This window comes from Nothobranchius furzeri, chromosome 18 (assembly GCF_043380555.1).
Source record: "Nothobranchius furzeri strain GRZ-AD chromosome 18, NfurGRZ-RIMD1, whole genome shotgun sequence".
Taxonomy (NCBI): Eukaryota; Metazoa; Chordata; class Actinopteri; order Cyprinodontiformes; family Nothobranchiidae; genus Nothobranchius; species Nothobranchius furzeri.
In genome coordinates, this window is record NC_091758.1 from 32,180,819 (window position 1) to 32,197,155 (window position 16,337).

Here is a 16,337-nt window from a genome sequence, read left to right on the forward strand (position 1 = left end):
CAGTAACACACACTCAGTGACCCAAGCACCTGAGCCATGAGGGGACCACCCAAACCCTCCAGAGATTCTCAGGCCCTCTTTGGTGCTCAGATCACACTTCGCTGGGATCTCCTCCTGACTCAGCCTTTGTGGTTGGCAGTCAGAATATGAAAAGGTGGTCATGTGTCTCTTTTAGGTTATTTTTTTTACACTAAACCAACAACAAGATGTCAGAAAAATCCATTCTTTCTTACCTAATTGGCTGTTTGGATTGAACTGAGCCATTTTTAATTCATGCCCTTTGATCAAAGCTTACACGATCAAAATGTTGGTTTCTACTGAAATGTATTCTAGACACACTTGTGCTTGAGTCATGTCGGACACTAAAAACTGAATTAGTAATAACTTATGGAAGTTTTTTTTACCTTAATGAATAATGTATAAACTTCTCCCTGCACAGATGTACATTGAGTACCAGAACTGGAAGTTTCTGGTACACCGGCATCATGGCCGTTTCTACCTTTAGGGAGATGAAGCTCGGCCTTTGTGTGTTCCCATCATGCAGTGCAACTGCAGAGCTCGTGTCTGCACCCTGGTTGTTGACAGTTTCCCTTTAAAACAACACCAGAGTGGATTCTTGTGCACAAGAGCAGCTGCAGGACTTATATATTTGGCACAAGCAAAACATATTTTTAATGTTAGCAGAGATATAATTACAGTTATTTTAATTATAACATGAATTTATGAACAATTGGTGTTTAAAAACAAAGGGAATTCTAATTTGATGGACATTGAAAATAAAAATACAAAATGCACATTTCCCACATTTTTAGGAGCCTACAAGCAGTCTTCCACTGCTTGTAGTCTGTGTGATGATGCATCACCTTGAAGGTGCATCTTCTCATCAAAGCTCATTTATCCTTGGACGGAGAACAGCGAGCGTTCCGGGAGTCATTAGCTGAAATGTCGACCCAGTCTGGCTGACCGGTAGTCCGCCCTGAGCTGGACAAAGGCGTGCAGAAGGTTCCGGTCCAGGTTGGTGAGCTGCTCCCCCGAGCAGACTTGCTTCAGGTTGTCGGGAGCAACCACCAGCAGGTTACAGAGGGCGTGGAGTGTGTCGAAGAGCTGCAGCACCAGAGGGACCTGAGGACGGAGACGTTACAGCAGATGCATTAAACTACAGGTGAAGTGAGCCAAGCCGCGTTCAAAGTTCCTCTCTCACCCTGAAGTCCTTGGCGCATCGTCGGTACTCGGCCACGTCGCAGATGGCCAACATGCCCCCCATGGAGCTGTAGCTGTACTGCTGTAAATGCTCGTGGATGAGTCTGTGAAAGCGCACCCCCAGCTCCGTCAGCACCGTGTCCACGTTTTTCCCATCCATGGACTTCCGCACGTGCTCCACCTGCCGACTGACGTAGGCACACACCTTGGAGCAGGCCTGCCGAAGGAACCAGGAGAATGGTTTGTATCATCAACAAATGTTTATCTTAAAACGATTCATTTTATTTATGGGGCGAGTCTCTCACTGAAGTGCACTGGATCATGACATTGTTCTCATCCTCAGGCCTGAAGTCCGTTTTCTTCTGCTCAGTGGTCAGGACGTGCTTCATCTGCCCCACCATGCAGTTCAGTGTTCTGTGTGACAGAAACGCAGATCAGAAGGTTTCCATTTACTCATGGAAACAGATTTTACACTATAAACACATCAACCTGTCGATTCCCGTGTCCAGTTTCACCTCCATCTGCTCGATCACTTCTTTCTTCTTGTGCAAACACTCCGCCAGCTTTGGGGAAGAGCTGTAGACGAGAGTGAATTCAAAGGCTAACCCCCTAATGAAAGCACTGCTCAAAAGTTAAGCATCACTTAGAAACTTCACTGTTTTTCATGGAAACACATAAAAGGGTCCTATAGTCGTGTTTATGTGCGTTTCCATGGAAAACAAAAACATTTCTTGGGTATTTGCTAAAGAATAAAGTACACAAAAACTAGAATGCTGGCTTGTATCCGACCTTATTAAAGGCATCAGCTGGTCATTAAACTGCTTGTCAAACAAATGGAAGATGGAGTTCGCCTGCTGAACCACGTCCAGGAAGTACAGGTTGGCATTCTTGGCATCAGATGAAGGAATCGCTGCAGATCAAACAGACGTGAGACCAGTCAGATCAAAATGTAGATGAAAGCATCATTTTTATCATTTACAGTAGGTGGACTCTTAAAAAAAATGTTCATTTTGAGAAATGATCTGGAAAGACCAGACGGACACATTCTGTTGTCACTTAGACGTTCGTACCTGCGAGGCCGATCTCCAGGGCGTAGTCGATGTGCTCCACACACAGATGTTCCACCAGCAGGAGGAAAATCGAGAAGGCGTTTTTGGGCAAATCAGAAGGATCTGAAAGCTGTTAAATAAAAAAATAAAAAATAAACATTTTTCCTTGAGATGCTCTCCACCAACGACCAATGAATCAAATATTATCTCAAAAAATAAAGTTTTAACCGCCTCTGAAGCACACAGTCCTGAAAAGACCTTATCCCCCTTCTAAATGATTGGATCATAACCCATCCATCATTGATCTGCACAGAACACTGTGTGTGCAGGACATGCTCGCACTCGGTGGAGCAGCCGAACAGGAAGAGAAGCTAGCTGAGCTGCTTTGGTGTCATGGACGAAATGTCCTGTTCCGTTTGCAAGTCTCATTTGTTTTACACATCCTGTTCAGAGTCTGGTTCTGTTCCTGTTGGGAAACGTTTAGGTGATGGAGGTTTTGTTTTGGGAATGAAGAGAAAAGTCTCAACTCTGCGTGGGAACGAGTGAGTGTGTGAGTTTATGTGTGCTAGGGCTGGGCGATGTGGCCTAAAATCAATGTCACGATATCCCGAGGATTTCACCTCGATAACGATAAATGTTCGATTTATTGCCTAGCCCTAATGTGTGCACTTCACCCTGAGCAGGCGGAAAGGACAGAGTTCAGTTCGTGTTCTAGAAGTTTTGTTTGTGCTGGTGGCAAAGAACCGTAGTGGTTTTGAATTTTAGAATAAACCAAGAAAGCTGAAAACTGGATTGTTTTTCACCAAAAAAAAAAACACCAAACGCCACAAAAGCTAGCATTCTAGTTTGGCAGAGGGGACACGCGGGAGGAGGTCTGCTTCGGAGTTGGATCTGAACATTTTGACCTTAGCAGCTCAGCAAACCTGCGTGTGTGTGTGTGTGTGTGTGTGTGTGTCACAAGCAGATGTTTTACCATTTTCTGACACCATCAGATTCTGTAACTCTAGGGGGGAGTTTGAAGAAAGGGATTGGTACTTAGATTTTTTGTTGTAGCTTGCTTGAATGCATTTTTCCAACAACACATAATCCATCTTTAAAGGCATACTATGCAACATTTTCCTTATTCTACATAACTCTCTCGAGCCAGTATGTGCTAAAATGACCTTTTACAGTGTTAATGAAATGCCACTAAGACCTCCACCGCCCTCTGTGGCCAGAATATCACACTTGCAACTTCAGAGTGCCGGTCCAGTCTCTGCTGAACTTAGTAAAGGGGAGCTGACATGCCTGGCACTGCAGTCTGCTTCCAACACGTTTCCTGTTTGTTTAGATCGTGAACACAGCTGATTTGTTTGATTTAGTGATGAATCACTCCTGTGGAATCTAATGAAGGCTGAGGAGACATTTCAGCAGTTAGATTATGGGGTTCAAAAGTCGACCGCAGAGCGACAGCGGCGCCCACAAGGGGTAGAAAATGCTGGCCACGCCAGAGAAGACCAATGTTCTTTGATGAATCATATCAATGTTCACAGAATATTATTTAATTATTATTTAAACCCAATAACATATACAATTAAAGAATAAATAAATAATCAGATTTTTAAAAAGTATACACGTTTCTCCTGCTCAACACGTTTAAATCTCTAAAGTTTTTATAGATGTTTTTGTGAAAAGTTCTTCAAATCTGAGGTAAGTGTGTTGGATGCATTTTGTGTTTTTAATTAAAAAGAATAAAGGAGCATGCAATGCATCAACACAGGCTTGCAGAGCTACCATACGGACCAACCTGGTGTGCCACCCCCAAAATTTTCTCTAGCCCCACCTGGCCACCCTATGAATTTTTTCTGGGGGCGCTACTGCACAGCGAGGAGGTAGTGGGAAAAAAAGGGAAACCTTAGGGAACACTAGGATGTGCTAAAAGCAAGCCAATCAGCTGTTCGGTCTGCAGAAAGCAGAGACGGCTCACCCTGTGGCATCTCTCAAAGGCATGACGTGTCTCCTGCAGCAAGTTAACAACCAGTTCTGGGGACAAGAAGGTCTCCCCGTGGGTGTCGATGCTGGGGCCCAGTGGAAGATTGGTGCGCTGTCTGATCCGCTCTTTCAGGTCTTGAATGCTTTAAGAAGACAATTAACATTTCCAGAATTTATTATAACAGGTGACAAAGCTGAAGTTGAAAACAGACCCGCTGATGCCGATGGGGCGTTTCTGGTGGTTCTTGGAGTCGTAGTATCGTTGCAGAATCTGGCCGCCTCGAGTGCGAAGGTATTCCCTTTCCATGTTGATGTAAGTCTCCAGGTAGGAGGAGAAGATGCTCTTTATCAGCTTGGACAGGAACGTATGCTTGTCTGAGCCCAGGTTGAACTCTGTCAGCTTTGTAGCTAAAGCTGTGGTCCTGAAAGAAAATCACGACAAAAAATTAATCACAATGATATCTGCAAGAAACCAACAAATCACAAGTGAAGAAGTGGCTTACTTGGTGTAAAGGTCATAAAGGTTTTTGAGGTACTGCTCCACATCAGAATGTCGAGTCTCGTCCAGCTTCTCTCTAACGTGAGCCTGCAGACACAAAGTCAGATGTAAACCACTACGTACAAGAGCAGCGCACATAAAAGGCGGTAAAACATACCTGCAGCTTGTTTTCAAAGATGTTTTGGATGAGTTTGGCCATGACGGTCTCTGGACTACTGAAGACCTCGCCCACCTGCTTGTTCACCTTCTGGCAGAGAGCCGCAGTGTCCTCAAACACATCGTTCCGCAAGTAGGCGCCCTTAGAAGAACGATTACAAAAAAACCAGAAAATAAACATGTAAATGCTTGATCTTTTAATACATTAGAGGATTTCATTAATAACTTTTAAACTCACTTCCTGACACTGCTTGATGTACACATCCACACAGTGAGCATAGCCCTTTAACGGAAAGCCACAGGTGTTACCTTTATGGACCGTCGTGTAACATTACACACTTCACATGTCAGTAATATCACGAGCTGCAGAAGATTGAACGCGTCTCTTCTGGGTCACCTTGAAATGTAGGAGAACCGCTGCAACCTCCCGCATTCGGCCAATTTCACCCCTACGCTGGGCTGCGGTGAACTCCTGGATTAGCTGCCGCTCCAGGTCGTGGTATTTACCTGAGCAGAAGAAAAAAACAAAACAAACAAAAAAAGTGTTTTAAAAAGAAGCTTCTATTATGCTGAAAAATAACCAGGCTAATGAGGATTTTCATAAACGTACTTGCGATTTTTGCCTTGACACCTGAAAATCTGTCACAGATAAATCAGAAAGAGTAAATAATACAGAATTTAAGATGTATAAAGGTTTTAGGGGTTGTTTTGTGAGGACAAGACAACATAACTAATGTTTGTTGTTTGACAGCGTTTAAAGCTGCCTCCAGGAGGCCTGACTCACCTGTCGAACGGCAGCTCCTGGGCAATGAGATGCAGCTTCTGAATGATATCAGCAGCCTCCTTAATCTGAAGGAAACAGAGAGAGAGAGAGAGAGAGAGAGAGAGAGAGAGAGAGAGATAGAGAGAGAGAGAGAGTGTGTGTGTCAGAAAGAGAAAAATTGTCAGGTGAGCGGGGGGGGGGGGGGGGGGGGGGGGGGGGGTTGCACGAGGTGGACGTCCATACAGAAGGTGGGCCGGCCGCCGGCAGTGTCTCCACTTGAGGGATCATCATCTTAGCGCAGCCTTCCTCCACCTCTCTGTGTTAAACAGGAAGCTGATAACAGACAGGCCGCGCTCACCTGGGCCCTGGCAGCAGCAGTCCTGACTTAGCAGCACACCCAACTCTTTATTGGCATCCCTGTTCTGAATGGGCTGTAATCCCACAGGAGCCTAAATCGCTTTCAATAATCTGTCCGGCCAGGGATATCTGTTTGAAGAAAAAAAAAAAAAAGGAGGCTCTACCGAGACACCCCCTCCTCACCCCACCCCTCCATACACGCTGGTTGAAAAAGCCTCAGACCTACGAAAAGGCCCACCGTCCGCAACTCCTGTGTTCCTGCAGATGCCTGCCTCAGCTAACATCATTACTCTGCTCCCGTGAGGAGGATCCAGCCTTTCTGCTCGGCAAAGGTTTTCTAAGTATCTGTCCCCCAGCTAAGATTAGCTAAATCCCATGTAAGTAATGTAGCCGTCTCCCTGCAGTCAGGGTTTAGCAGCACTTGTCTCCACGCTGGCGGCCCAGCCCTCCCTTTCAGAAGGATTAGCAAAGCCATCCCCCTTCAGCTATTCACTTGCAGCTTTTCTACTTCCCCTCTCGGATGGAGGTGCGCTCAGGAAAAGGAATCCGGCCAAATATTTCTGCATGCCTCTCCGGAAAACCAGCTCCATCTCTGGGATTGACCACACACTCACTTCTCCACATCCAGTCATGAAGTACCAGCTAACGACTAGTAATCTAAGGAACGCAAATCTCTCTGTTATCATGACACAACTGCAGAATCAAACTTTTACGAGTCACTTGTGTGACAAAAAAAGTGGGAAAAGGTGTGCGTCTCATTTCCCAGCTTAGGCCAGAGTTGGTTTCTCTGCCCCGGTAGCATCCTGCTGCAAAAATCCAGTTCTAAAAAAAAATAATGAATCGGAGGCCATTGCTCCCGCCTACTGTAAATACAATTAGTTTTGACATGAGCATGTTGACACCCATGCTAGCCAATCAACAAGCTATTGTCAAACAGCAAAGACACTTCATTAATCCAAATTGGCTGAGGGATTCGACTAAACGGATAAACTTGACAAATTAACATGGATGGTTTGCCTCGTAATCCTGTTCATACTCACCTCCAGCAGTATCACAGCAGGGGCTCTCATCAGTGGCCTCACACACGCACATACACACACACACACCTCTCCCAATTTAAGACAGAAAGTAACATGCTGCCTACTCACCTTGTCGGGGTTGTTGAAGACATCGCTGCGTAGGTCTCCATCCAGGAACTCGTTGAAGTAGGTCATCAGACGCTGAGCCTCTACAGCTCTTTGGCGAGGCGTGTTCACCCCCTCCAACTGGTCCCCTAAGTGACAAACCTTAGTAGCCACATAGCTGATGTGCTCATCGAGCTCTTGGAAATGCTGAAAGGCCACCTGGATTGATACAATGTGAACATACTTGTAATAAAATTAGTGAAATTGTAATGTTTTGAAAATGTTTTCTTTAGTCAACAACACACCTGGTTGCTTCTCTGCAAATCTTGCACTTTGTGGGCAAACTCCTTGGCCTCGCGATGGCACTGATTCTCAAGCTTCTCCACCTTCCGCTGAATCTTCTCATCCAGCTGCTTCAGCTCCTCGATGTGGTTTGTAAATTCATCCAGAAGCCTGTCGCAAAGGAGAAGAGATATGTGCATGTCCAAACAATGTCACAATTAATATAAAACTTGAGGAATTAGAGGAAGACTTGGGTATCAGAAGGTTACGTCTGTCCTACTGACCTCACAGTTACTGATAACAGTTACAAAATAGCGCTGGATGCTTAATTCTTGGGTCCCCAGACTTAAGAAGCTGTGAAAACTAGCAGCTTCGTCAGCGGCATTTAGAGTGCCATTAGGACTGCAGAGCAAATGTTCTAAGTCAGCAGCACATTTCACAGAGTAGGAAACATCCCCAAATGATGAGTGTATAATCTTCTGACTAATTCCTTCAGCACTGGCTACAGCTTAAAGTCATCTTCTCTCAGCAGACACTCATTCCCGGGATGGTGACTCACAGTATGGTGGCCTCCTCAGATATGTTGTCTCCGACTCTTCACTAAGAGCTTCCGAGGAAGTGGTGGCAACAGTTTGTGGTTGAAGAAGATAAAACAGGGAATGGATCTACAGCAAAGTTTAACTGGTGTGGCATTTTTGCTTACAAGGTTCAACTCAGTCCCCCGTGTAAACATCGTAAAAAAAATAGAGGGGAAAGCGTGCAAAGGATTTGTAAACATATTTATTTCTCAATTTCTACAACCTGTCAAAAACTATAAGTCAGTGCAAACAAGGCGGAGACGTGCTTCTGCAGGCACAGCAGGACTGAACACTCTTAGAAAACTGCTAATTTTCAACTGGCTTTGACAAAACAAAAGTTAAGTCATTTTAAAATGATTTCAGTTATACTCTCTAAATGTTTTATTCCAAAATTTAAGGAGAAGCTGAAAAAAACAATTAAAGAGTTAGGAATTATTACAATGGGGTTAGAAATAATAAAAGAAAATAGGTGTTTTATGACAAAAAAAAGTTAAATTAATGATTTTCCCTTAGTGATACAGACATAAATGTGTAAAAAAGCCTCTACAACATGATCAGTTTTGTCTCTTTTTTTAAAACAGAGATGACAATGCAAAAATGTAAATGTAAAACCAAATTAAAAACAACAATAATCAAGTTGCATCCCATCTACAGCTGCAATACAAACTTCCACAGAGAACATCAGTATATCAAAGAGGAGCACAAAATGCATAACATTTAGGAAAGTAACTTAGAAAAATTTATGAAATCAAATTGCTAAACACCAAGAAACAAGTGTGTGTACACACAAACTGACAATTGTTCTTATTTCTCTTGAACAATAATGATTTTTTATTTTTATTTTGTGTCCTCTGCACAGAGGAGACACTGGGCTGCAGATGCAGAATAACTTTTTGAGACATTTGTCATAAAGCATTTAGCTAATTTTTACGTAAAAACACAATGCTGATGTAATGTAACGATTGTGTTGTATTTTTATAAACATTTGATGTACAACACTTGTGTAGTTTTTAAATTAAATCTGCAAAAAATGGCTTCGTATGACCAAACAGTCTAAGACAGTCAGTGAAATGAAGAGTAGCTTCTGGGACAAGCTGATGCCCCTCAGCCTCATAGAAAAGGGCAAAAGTAACGTCCATACCTTTTGGGGTCAAATGCCTCAGCTCCTCCTTTTGAGCCTCCACCGGGTGTCCTCCATGCCAACCTTTCTATGTACTCATCTGCATCAAAAGGCTCCTGGGGAACCGGCAGACAGAAAAAAGACAAAACACGATTTTACAAAGCGATTCTAAAACTGCACAATCTATGCTATTTGATTAAAACAGAAATCAAAGGTGCGCAGTTTGTTGTTTTGCACGCAAATAAAAATGCTGACATTTCCGCAAAGTCACACAAATGAAGAACGATTGTCTTCATTGTCTAGTAACTTACGAGATGACACAATCACATTGAACAATCCGAGTCGTTACTAACGATAAATTACACAATGAGAAGATAAACAAAGTCAGAACCGTTAAGTTGCCGTAATAATAGTTAGCCACTTGTTAGCCGAGACAAATTTATATTACCTCGAACAGCTGAGCGGTTGTGGCCATGTTCAGGATTCAGTCGGCAATATTTATTAGGCAGAACAACCAGAAGGCGGCTCGATAGCCGACCACAACATTTATTTGGAGATTCCGCACAATGTTGCTTTTTGTTGACAGCTAGCTTGTTCCAGTTTCCTGTAATGGGTAGAGAAGGGTGGGAGGGGGGGGGGGGGGAACAGATGCTTGAACAAGCGCATGCGTATGTGTCAGCTGACTAGAAGTAGCCGTCACGTGGCACAACAACAGGAAGTGGCTTATGTGGAAACTGAACGGCTCAAACTTGGCCAAATATGTAAATAATAACGTACTAGAGCGTAAATTTTGCATGGTTTTATGATTTTATTTCAACAGGACAAATGGGTTTACGTGTTTTGTGGATAATTTCTCACGAAGGGGGAGAAAATGCATCCATTCGCTTCTCAAGGTTTGTTACTTCCTTTCATACACATCAACTTCGTGTCTTTTGGTAATGAAAACGGAATGATTTATTTACTCATATAGAGTTTTCATTAAACATATTGCTGTGTGTGTGTTTGTGTGTGTTTGTGTGTGTGTGTGTGTGTGTGCGCGCGCGCGCGCGTGTGCGTGTGCGTTATAAACATTTTCACAGTCCCATTACTTGTGTCTAGATGGGCTTTGTGATGCTCTGTCTCTTACAGGAGGTTTCCTACAGTGGAGCACCGTGCTAGAAGCTTGTCTGGCTCTTCCTATGTAGCAGTCCCAGAGGACAGTCTGATCCTCCAGCCTCTGCTCACAGAGTTGGGAATTTCCAGCTCTAACAAGTCATATGTGGCTCAAAGAGATGATTGCATTTACCGTCCCCGATCACCAGCTCTGGAGCTGCGTCTGGATGGAGAGAAAACTCTTTGGCCTGTACTGAACATCTCTCAGGGGTCCCTCATTCTGGCTTGCTTGCCCTTAGTGGATGTCCCCTCTGAAACTCGGCCACCTCTGTCCAGTTTGTTGTCAGTGTCCCAGGGTCTCACACTCCTGGCAGGGCTGCAAACATTTCTTCTTGGCTCAGGAGGTAAACCTTATGGCGATGGGCTCATCTCTCGTCTGGAAATGTTGCCCTCTGCCCTCCTGCAGGTTTGTCCACTTGGCACGCCCCTTGATGTACCACTTGTGGGAGTACCCACTACACCAGCAGTGCCCATCCCCGCTGGCACCCAGAAGCAGCCAGCCTGGAAGACGGGCCTACACCGCGGCCGAGCCATGGTGAATGTAGCGGTGACTGAAACGGTGCGCTCTATGCAGTACGGTAACCAGAGCAGGCAGGACTTGTGGGATGTTTATGGCACTGTCACATGCAAAGTAAGTGTGCAGTGTAAAAATAAAACTGGTAATGTTACAACATTTTGCAAGTTTCTTTCTATCATTCTCTACTTCTGTTAACAGTGTGAAGTTGAAGGCGTGCTCCCAAATGTGACAGTGACCCTGTCCCTGCCTCCCAATGGCTCTCCACTGCAGGACATCCTGGTTCATCCCTGTGTGACCTCACTGGACTCTAGTATCTTGACTTCCAGCAGTGTTGATAATCTGGACGGCTCCGCTTTCTCTGGTCCTTATAAGTTCCCCTTCTCTCCTCCTCTGGAGCCCTTCCGACTCTGCAGCTACACTTCTCAGGTATGTCTTTGAACACAAGACGTAGCGCTGTGACATGTGCATCGATTAGCATAATCATATTAAAAATGTCCTCTCAGGTCCCTGTTCCCCCCATCCTAGGTTTGTATCAGCTGAAGGAAGAAGACAACCAGCTGCGTCTCACAGCATCTCTCAAACTCCATGAAACTGTGAAGAACAACTTTGAATACTGTGAGGCTCACCTGCCTTTGTTCAACAGGTAAACAGCAAAATGTGTTTTTTTATGATTACTGATAATTAAAGTGACCAGAAACTGACATGTAGACATGAGGATGAATTAGAAGCATTTAGGAAAATGTTAAATTCAAAACTTGAAGTCACAAAGTATTAAAACTTCTTTATAGATATATTTTAAATCAAAAGAAAACATTAAAATCTAGGAATTACTAAGCTTGTTGAGAATTGTGAACATTTCCTGTGTGATCATTAAAACTGCTACCATGCGTGTTTTATTCAGGAATCAAATGGGGGGTGCGGATGTGAAGGTAAGCTTTGGACAAGTAGACGTGTCGAAAGAGAAGAACCTGCTGGTCTGGGCTTTGGGTATGTACCAGATTCTACAGCCTCAGGTGAAAAAAATATTCTATTAATTCAGTTTCACTGATAATAAAACAAAAACAGCATTTTTTTTCTTTCTGATATGAAGGCCAAAAGTTCCCAAAGTCTCGCGAGGTTTCGCTGGAGGCTAAGATCAATTTTTCTGGGCAGTCACCGGGACCTTGTGACCCTCTCTGCACAGGACTCACTGCCTACATTAAGGTAAGTCATTATGATGGTGGGATCTTCAGGCAGGAAAGTGACGGACACTTTATTTTTTACAGTTACATTTTAAAGTGCCTGACATGACGCTGTCTGGGTGCAGCGTGGATCAGCATTCGGTTCAAGTGTATTCCTCCTCCAAACCTCGGATTGCAACATGTAAGCCTTTTAGTTTCTGTTTGAAAACAGGCGCTGTAAGTGCTGTGTCTTACGTGAAACTGAAAATGATGTTCCTGTTTGGTTCTCAGCTCGCGAACTTCTTTGCAAAGAGTACTACATATGGAATTCAACAGGTGCTGCCCCGGTGTCCGGCGCACAGATGACCACGTAGAAGACACCGGCTCAGTGGGATTCATGAGACTGAGATCCCCGCTGAGCATTTATTATCAGGGCGGGAATTTATTAAAGTTAAAGTGAACTGAAGTCGTTTTTAAAATGGGGCAAATTAAGGATGGAAGATTGTTGAGGAGGGATCTCCATTCACGCCCTTTTAGTTCAGCTCTTTTCCTCCAACTTTCCATCAGATTTGCAGACACAAGGCCACCCTTTGCTCCAACAGTCCCACCTGAGCGACTCTCCATCAGCCGTATAATGAGCAGCTAGGACCTTGTCATCAGCTGCTGCAGGCCTGGAGGAGAGGCCGGCTGGACTGTGAAAGCCCAGGCTTCTCTGGCCACTATCTTGACTACAAAAGGTTTCTTAGCTACTCCAATCACCCCTCCACCACACACACACACACACCTCTTTTGCCTCCTCCTTTTTTGGCCTGTCAGCTGGTGGCTCGTTCGATCAGACAACCTCTCCATGCAGACTGATTGAGCTCTGACCCTTTGGCCCTCTGAGACTTAAAAGCAACCGGTCCCTTTCAGTGAGTCGGACCTGCCTAATTGGTGAAAAAGTCACAAGAACGGTAATGGTTGAGTTCCTGTCAGAGGTTGTAGGAGGCCGTTAGATCATTTAATGTAGAACTCTGGGTTTAACTGTTTATTAGCTTGATGTACAGAAATCTCAAGAACTATTTGTTTTAAGCTCTTTCTACCATTTATAACTAACGCGAGTTGCTCTTTGACGTGTTTACAACAAACAGGCTTCATCTGAGTTTATGAAGCTGAATGATTAACAGGCTGAGGAAGGGTTAGATCAGAGAAGATTGAGCCCCACGTTTCCACAGCAGCCAGACGCCTCTGAGTGGCCTCATTGTCTTGCCGTTGGCCTCTTGTGCCCGTCGCTGGTCCAAATGCTACATTCTCACGTGGATTTCCACTCAGAAGGCCGACCATGACCAATCCTTAGTCAATTGGAACCAATTGCTCACACGGCATCCTTCACCTTCTTTTATGTAGCAGTACGGAGTGGCAGACACCGAGACCTCATGGGTCCCCCTCAGCCCAACACAATAATTTGGCTTTAAGGTCCAGTGTGTGTGGCTAGCGAACCGGAAAAGAAGACGTTTTTTTTTTTGATGAGTTGGGTCACTCTAAATCTCGTGTCGCTGTATGAGGTCAGTCTGGCTCCTCAAGTCAGCAATCAGTGGCCTCTTTCTGGCAGAGCGTCATTTGTAGGTCCAATTGCTCACCAAGTATCATTTTAGAGTGTATCTCTGCCTTAGTGCCTTCAAGCCAAACATTCGGGCAGTAATTATCTTGTTTCTAATGATTATTTTATTGCATCACTGTTTGATCTTCTATATGTGGAACACGTGCGTTCTCCAGTGATCAAAATTAAAGTCAAATGGGTCAAAATCAAATTGTGGTTTGTGACAAATAATTTTAGAAAACCATGAAATTGCATGTTTATGTTCAAACATGATGTGACTTTTATCTACTTTCAGCACAATAATGACATCCAGTGGCTGAACAATAACATTCAATTATGATTATCTTGATTTCTTTAACAAATGTAAATGTTCAGAATTTCAGACTGAATAAAGTTCCTCTGCTGCATTTTTCTGTTTTTTTTTTTCCTTTCTGTTGTTTGAAAACCAGGATTTAGTTCTCACTGTGGTCCCTGGGTGACCTGCTTGCAGGAGCCAACCTACACGATAGTAGAAAAAGTTTTTTAATCTGATTATTTATGAAGTAATATTTTATTAGTACATAACATTTGAGTGAACCAAACGTTTTTCCACAATAGATTTCACAATTGAAGTTTGTTTTGCAGGTTCGACATCATCAGTATACATTCAGATGTACTGCATCACGTTCCCCTGTAGAGGGCAGCAGAAACTCAGGCAGCGAAACAAACCCTGAATTTAGAGATTTTTGATCATATTGAGAATTTTGCAGAATCATTGAGATTATTTAAGAGTGAAAAGACAAATTCATAGTCAAATTAAATGATGTCATAGAAAAGTTTGACTTGAGACAAGTAATGGAATTAATGCAGTATTTTTTTTTCAATCATTTATTTGAATGTATTTATTTGGAGCTACTTGTGGATCTTTGTTTCTATGACCTAAACAGTTTCTTCACATTTTACTTCCAGGATTTGAATAAAATGTGTTTTAACTTTGTTAGTAATCCGTTTTCTTTGCAACTCTCTGACATTCAGAGGGATTCAGCTCCGGAACCACAAGAAAAGCAGCATAATTAAGACAAGCCACTGCATAAGCTACATTTTTAAAACATGTAAAGTTAATTTGAGGGCATTTAATTCAAATGAAACCATCAGTCAGTTGGTTTAGGGAGCAATTATTTAATCTACCTCTAACTGGGTAACATTTTTATTGGTTTCCTTCAAATGAAGATATTGAATACTCTGCACAGTCATTTCTAAGAAAGTGAAAACTTCTAATCTACAGCTATTTTTCCCTTTGTGCCAAACAAAAAAGAACAAAAATATAAAAATGAAATTATATTTAAAGGGTCTAGTATATAATGTGCTTTTAAGCAACTTAATTTTGTAGGAGATGGGTTAAAAGTGGGCAGACCCCTGAACAGATGCAAAGAATTTCCATGAATCGTAATAATAAAAAAAATTAAAATGGCATATTTGAAAATCTTCTTTGCAAATCCAGCACCACTGAAGGTCTTGTCTTGCTAACTTTAGGAGAAACAGACACATTTTGTGTCATTCCTTTTGGGACGTCTTTTCTCTCCAGTTTTGTTCAATTTGAATTTATCTAAATGTGTTTTGTATGGATGCATTGTGCTTTATAATAGTTTTTCCACCATGAAGCTGATCTATTGTAATTAAATGGGTGGTTTTGTTGGACTGTGGGCCTCAGCTTCCCTCTGGGCTCCAGAAGTTAGGCTGGGCTATGTCCATGTGACTTTGTCTCAGTAGAAGTTTGTCTCTGTGGAAGTTTTCACTGGTTTCATCCTCTGGATCTCCTCTGCATTCGGATCTCCAACTGAAAAGAAATAAGATCAAAAAGTTGGAGTGAAATCACTAAATAATCGAGAATTAACTGTCAACTGTCCTCTTACATGTGGAACGTGCGCCCTCTGCTGGCTACAAAGGGAGGACGAGGAGTTGCTGCCCCCAGTGTCTGATAGCTATTACTACACTTATCCCATTTTAGCCATTTTTCTTTAAATGTTTTTAATTTCGTTTTCTTGGGAACATTAAGGAGGATTAGAAGGAGAAGATGAAACTGGATTCCTACATTTGCAAGAGTTACTGATTAGAAACACTTTCTCTACAATTACTTCAAAATAAAATGCTATGGCTTTTTGGTGTTGGCAGCAGGGAAAAAACACTCCAATGGTTATTTTTTTTTATCACTTAGCTAACTCTGTTTATGCACAAGGGTTTATCACGCTGGTTGTGTGGAGAGGCAAGTCCAGCTAGCTAAGCTGACTGCTGATGATGAGATTGTTAGGTGAAATCCATGTGTGTGTGCACAAAGAGTGGCTGATTCTCCACTCTTTTCTTTCCATCTTCAGGCGCTGCAGTAAAGTTTCTATTAGTGTCTTATCTGAATTATCGATGCTATAAATGCTTCACCTGCTTTACCTGAATCCCTCAGCCGGTGTCGGTTGTAAAACACTGGTGGACATCCCCATCTCTCCAGTCCCCGCTGTGCTACAAGTATAATCAAAAAGCTCTAAACGGATGCAGATAATTTGTTTTCTTGATTCTTACATTCAGACACAAACAACATAAGACAGAGACTCACCTGAAAGGGAAGGAGAGGATGTTTCCTGTTTCAGCGGGGGTGAAATAATCCTCCTCAGTCCCAGAGATCCAGTTGGGAGTTCCACGGAGAACGCTGAAGCGGTCGTCTCTGGTTCAGGTGTCTGCTCCTTTACTTGTAATCTTTTACAGGGAGTAATTCTTCCTGCTCTGGGTCTGGAGTCTGTAGAGCCCATTGTTTTTCTCTTAATCCAAAAATGTTCTTAGTTAAACTGGACTGTGGCACCTT

At 43.1% G+C, this 16,337-nt stretch overlaps 2 protein-coding genes across 3 annotated transcripts; one reads left to right on the forward strand and one right to left on the reverse strand.

Moving 5' to 3' along the window:
• Window positions 1-703: 703 nt before the first annotated feature.
• Window positions 704-9,727, reverse strand: exoc5 (exocyst complex component 5). Its single transcript, XM_015970127.3, has 18 exons — window positions 9,548-9,727; window positions 9,121-9,215; window positions 7,425-7,572; window positions 7,144-7,338; window positions 5,660-5,724; window positions 5,486-5,514; window positions 5,273-5,382; window positions 5,114-5,158; window positions 4,877-5,017; window positions 4,724-4,806; window positions 4,433-4,642; window positions 4,216-4,363; window positions 2,271-2,379; window positions 1,990-2,110; window positions 1,690-1,776; window positions 1,506-1,614; window positions 1,202-1,417; window positions 704-1,122 (listed from the first exon to the last, which is right to left on the reverse strand). The coding sequence occupies exons 1-18, from the start codon at window positions 9,572-9,574 to the stop codon at window positions 934-936; spliced, it is 2,127 nt and encodes a 708-aa protein (XP_015825613.1). The 5' UTR covers window positions 9,575-9,727; the 3' UTR covers window positions 704-933.
• A 56-nt stretch (window positions 9,728-9,783) lies between these two features.
• Window positions 9,784-13,914, forward strand: ap5m1 (adaptor related protein complex 5 subunit mu 1). 2 transcript variants are annotated; one of them, XR_001573776.3, is made up of 8 exons: window positions 9,784-9,992; window positions 10,228-10,882; window positions 10,967-11,194; window positions 11,272-11,411; window positions 11,670-11,781; window positions 11,859-11,971; window positions 12,034-12,130; window positions 12,220-13,914. XR_001573776.3 is itself a non-coding variant. In XM_015970128.3 (8 exons), the coding sequence occupies exons 1-8, from the start codon at window positions 9,925-9,927 to the stop codon at window positions 12,300-12,302; spliced, it is 1,470 nt and encodes a 489-aa protein (XP_015825614.1). In that variant the 5' UTR covers window positions 9,784-9,924; the 3' UTR covers window positions 12,303-13,914. The 2 variants fall into 2 exon arrangements, 1 of the variants encoding a protein (XP_015825614.1); XM_015970128.3 differs by having other exon boundaries at window positions 11,670-11,755.
• Window positions 13,915-16,337: the final 2,423 nt, after the last annotated feature.

Excerpts from the sequence above, each read along its gene's own strand:
- exoc5 (XM_015970127.3), bottom strand. The coding sequence starts at position 9,574 with ATGGCCACAACCGCTCAGCTGTTCGAG. Across the intron at positions 5,159-5,272 it reads CGGTTCTCCTACATTTCAAG|GGCTATGCTCACTGTGTGGA; the intron begins GTGACCCAGAAG and ends TTTCCGTTAAAG. Across the intron at positions 1,123-1,201 it reads GATGCGCCAAGGACTTCAGG|GTCCCTCTGGTGCTGCAGCT; the intron begins GTGAGAGAGGAA and ends CTCCGTCCTCAG.
- ap5m1 (XM_015970128.3), top strand. The coding sequence starts at position 9,925 with ATGGGTTTACGTGTTTTGTGGATAATTTCTCACGAAGGGGGAGAAAAT. Across the intron at positions 11,412-11,669 it reads CACCTGCCTTTGTTCAACAG|GAATCAAATGGGGGGTGCGG; the intron begins GTAAACAGCAAA and ends TGTTTTATTCAG. Across the intron at positions 12,131-12,219 it reads CAAACCTCGGATTGCAACAT|CTCGCGAACTTCTTTGCAAA; the intron begins GTAAGCCTTTTA and ends TTTGGTTCTCAG.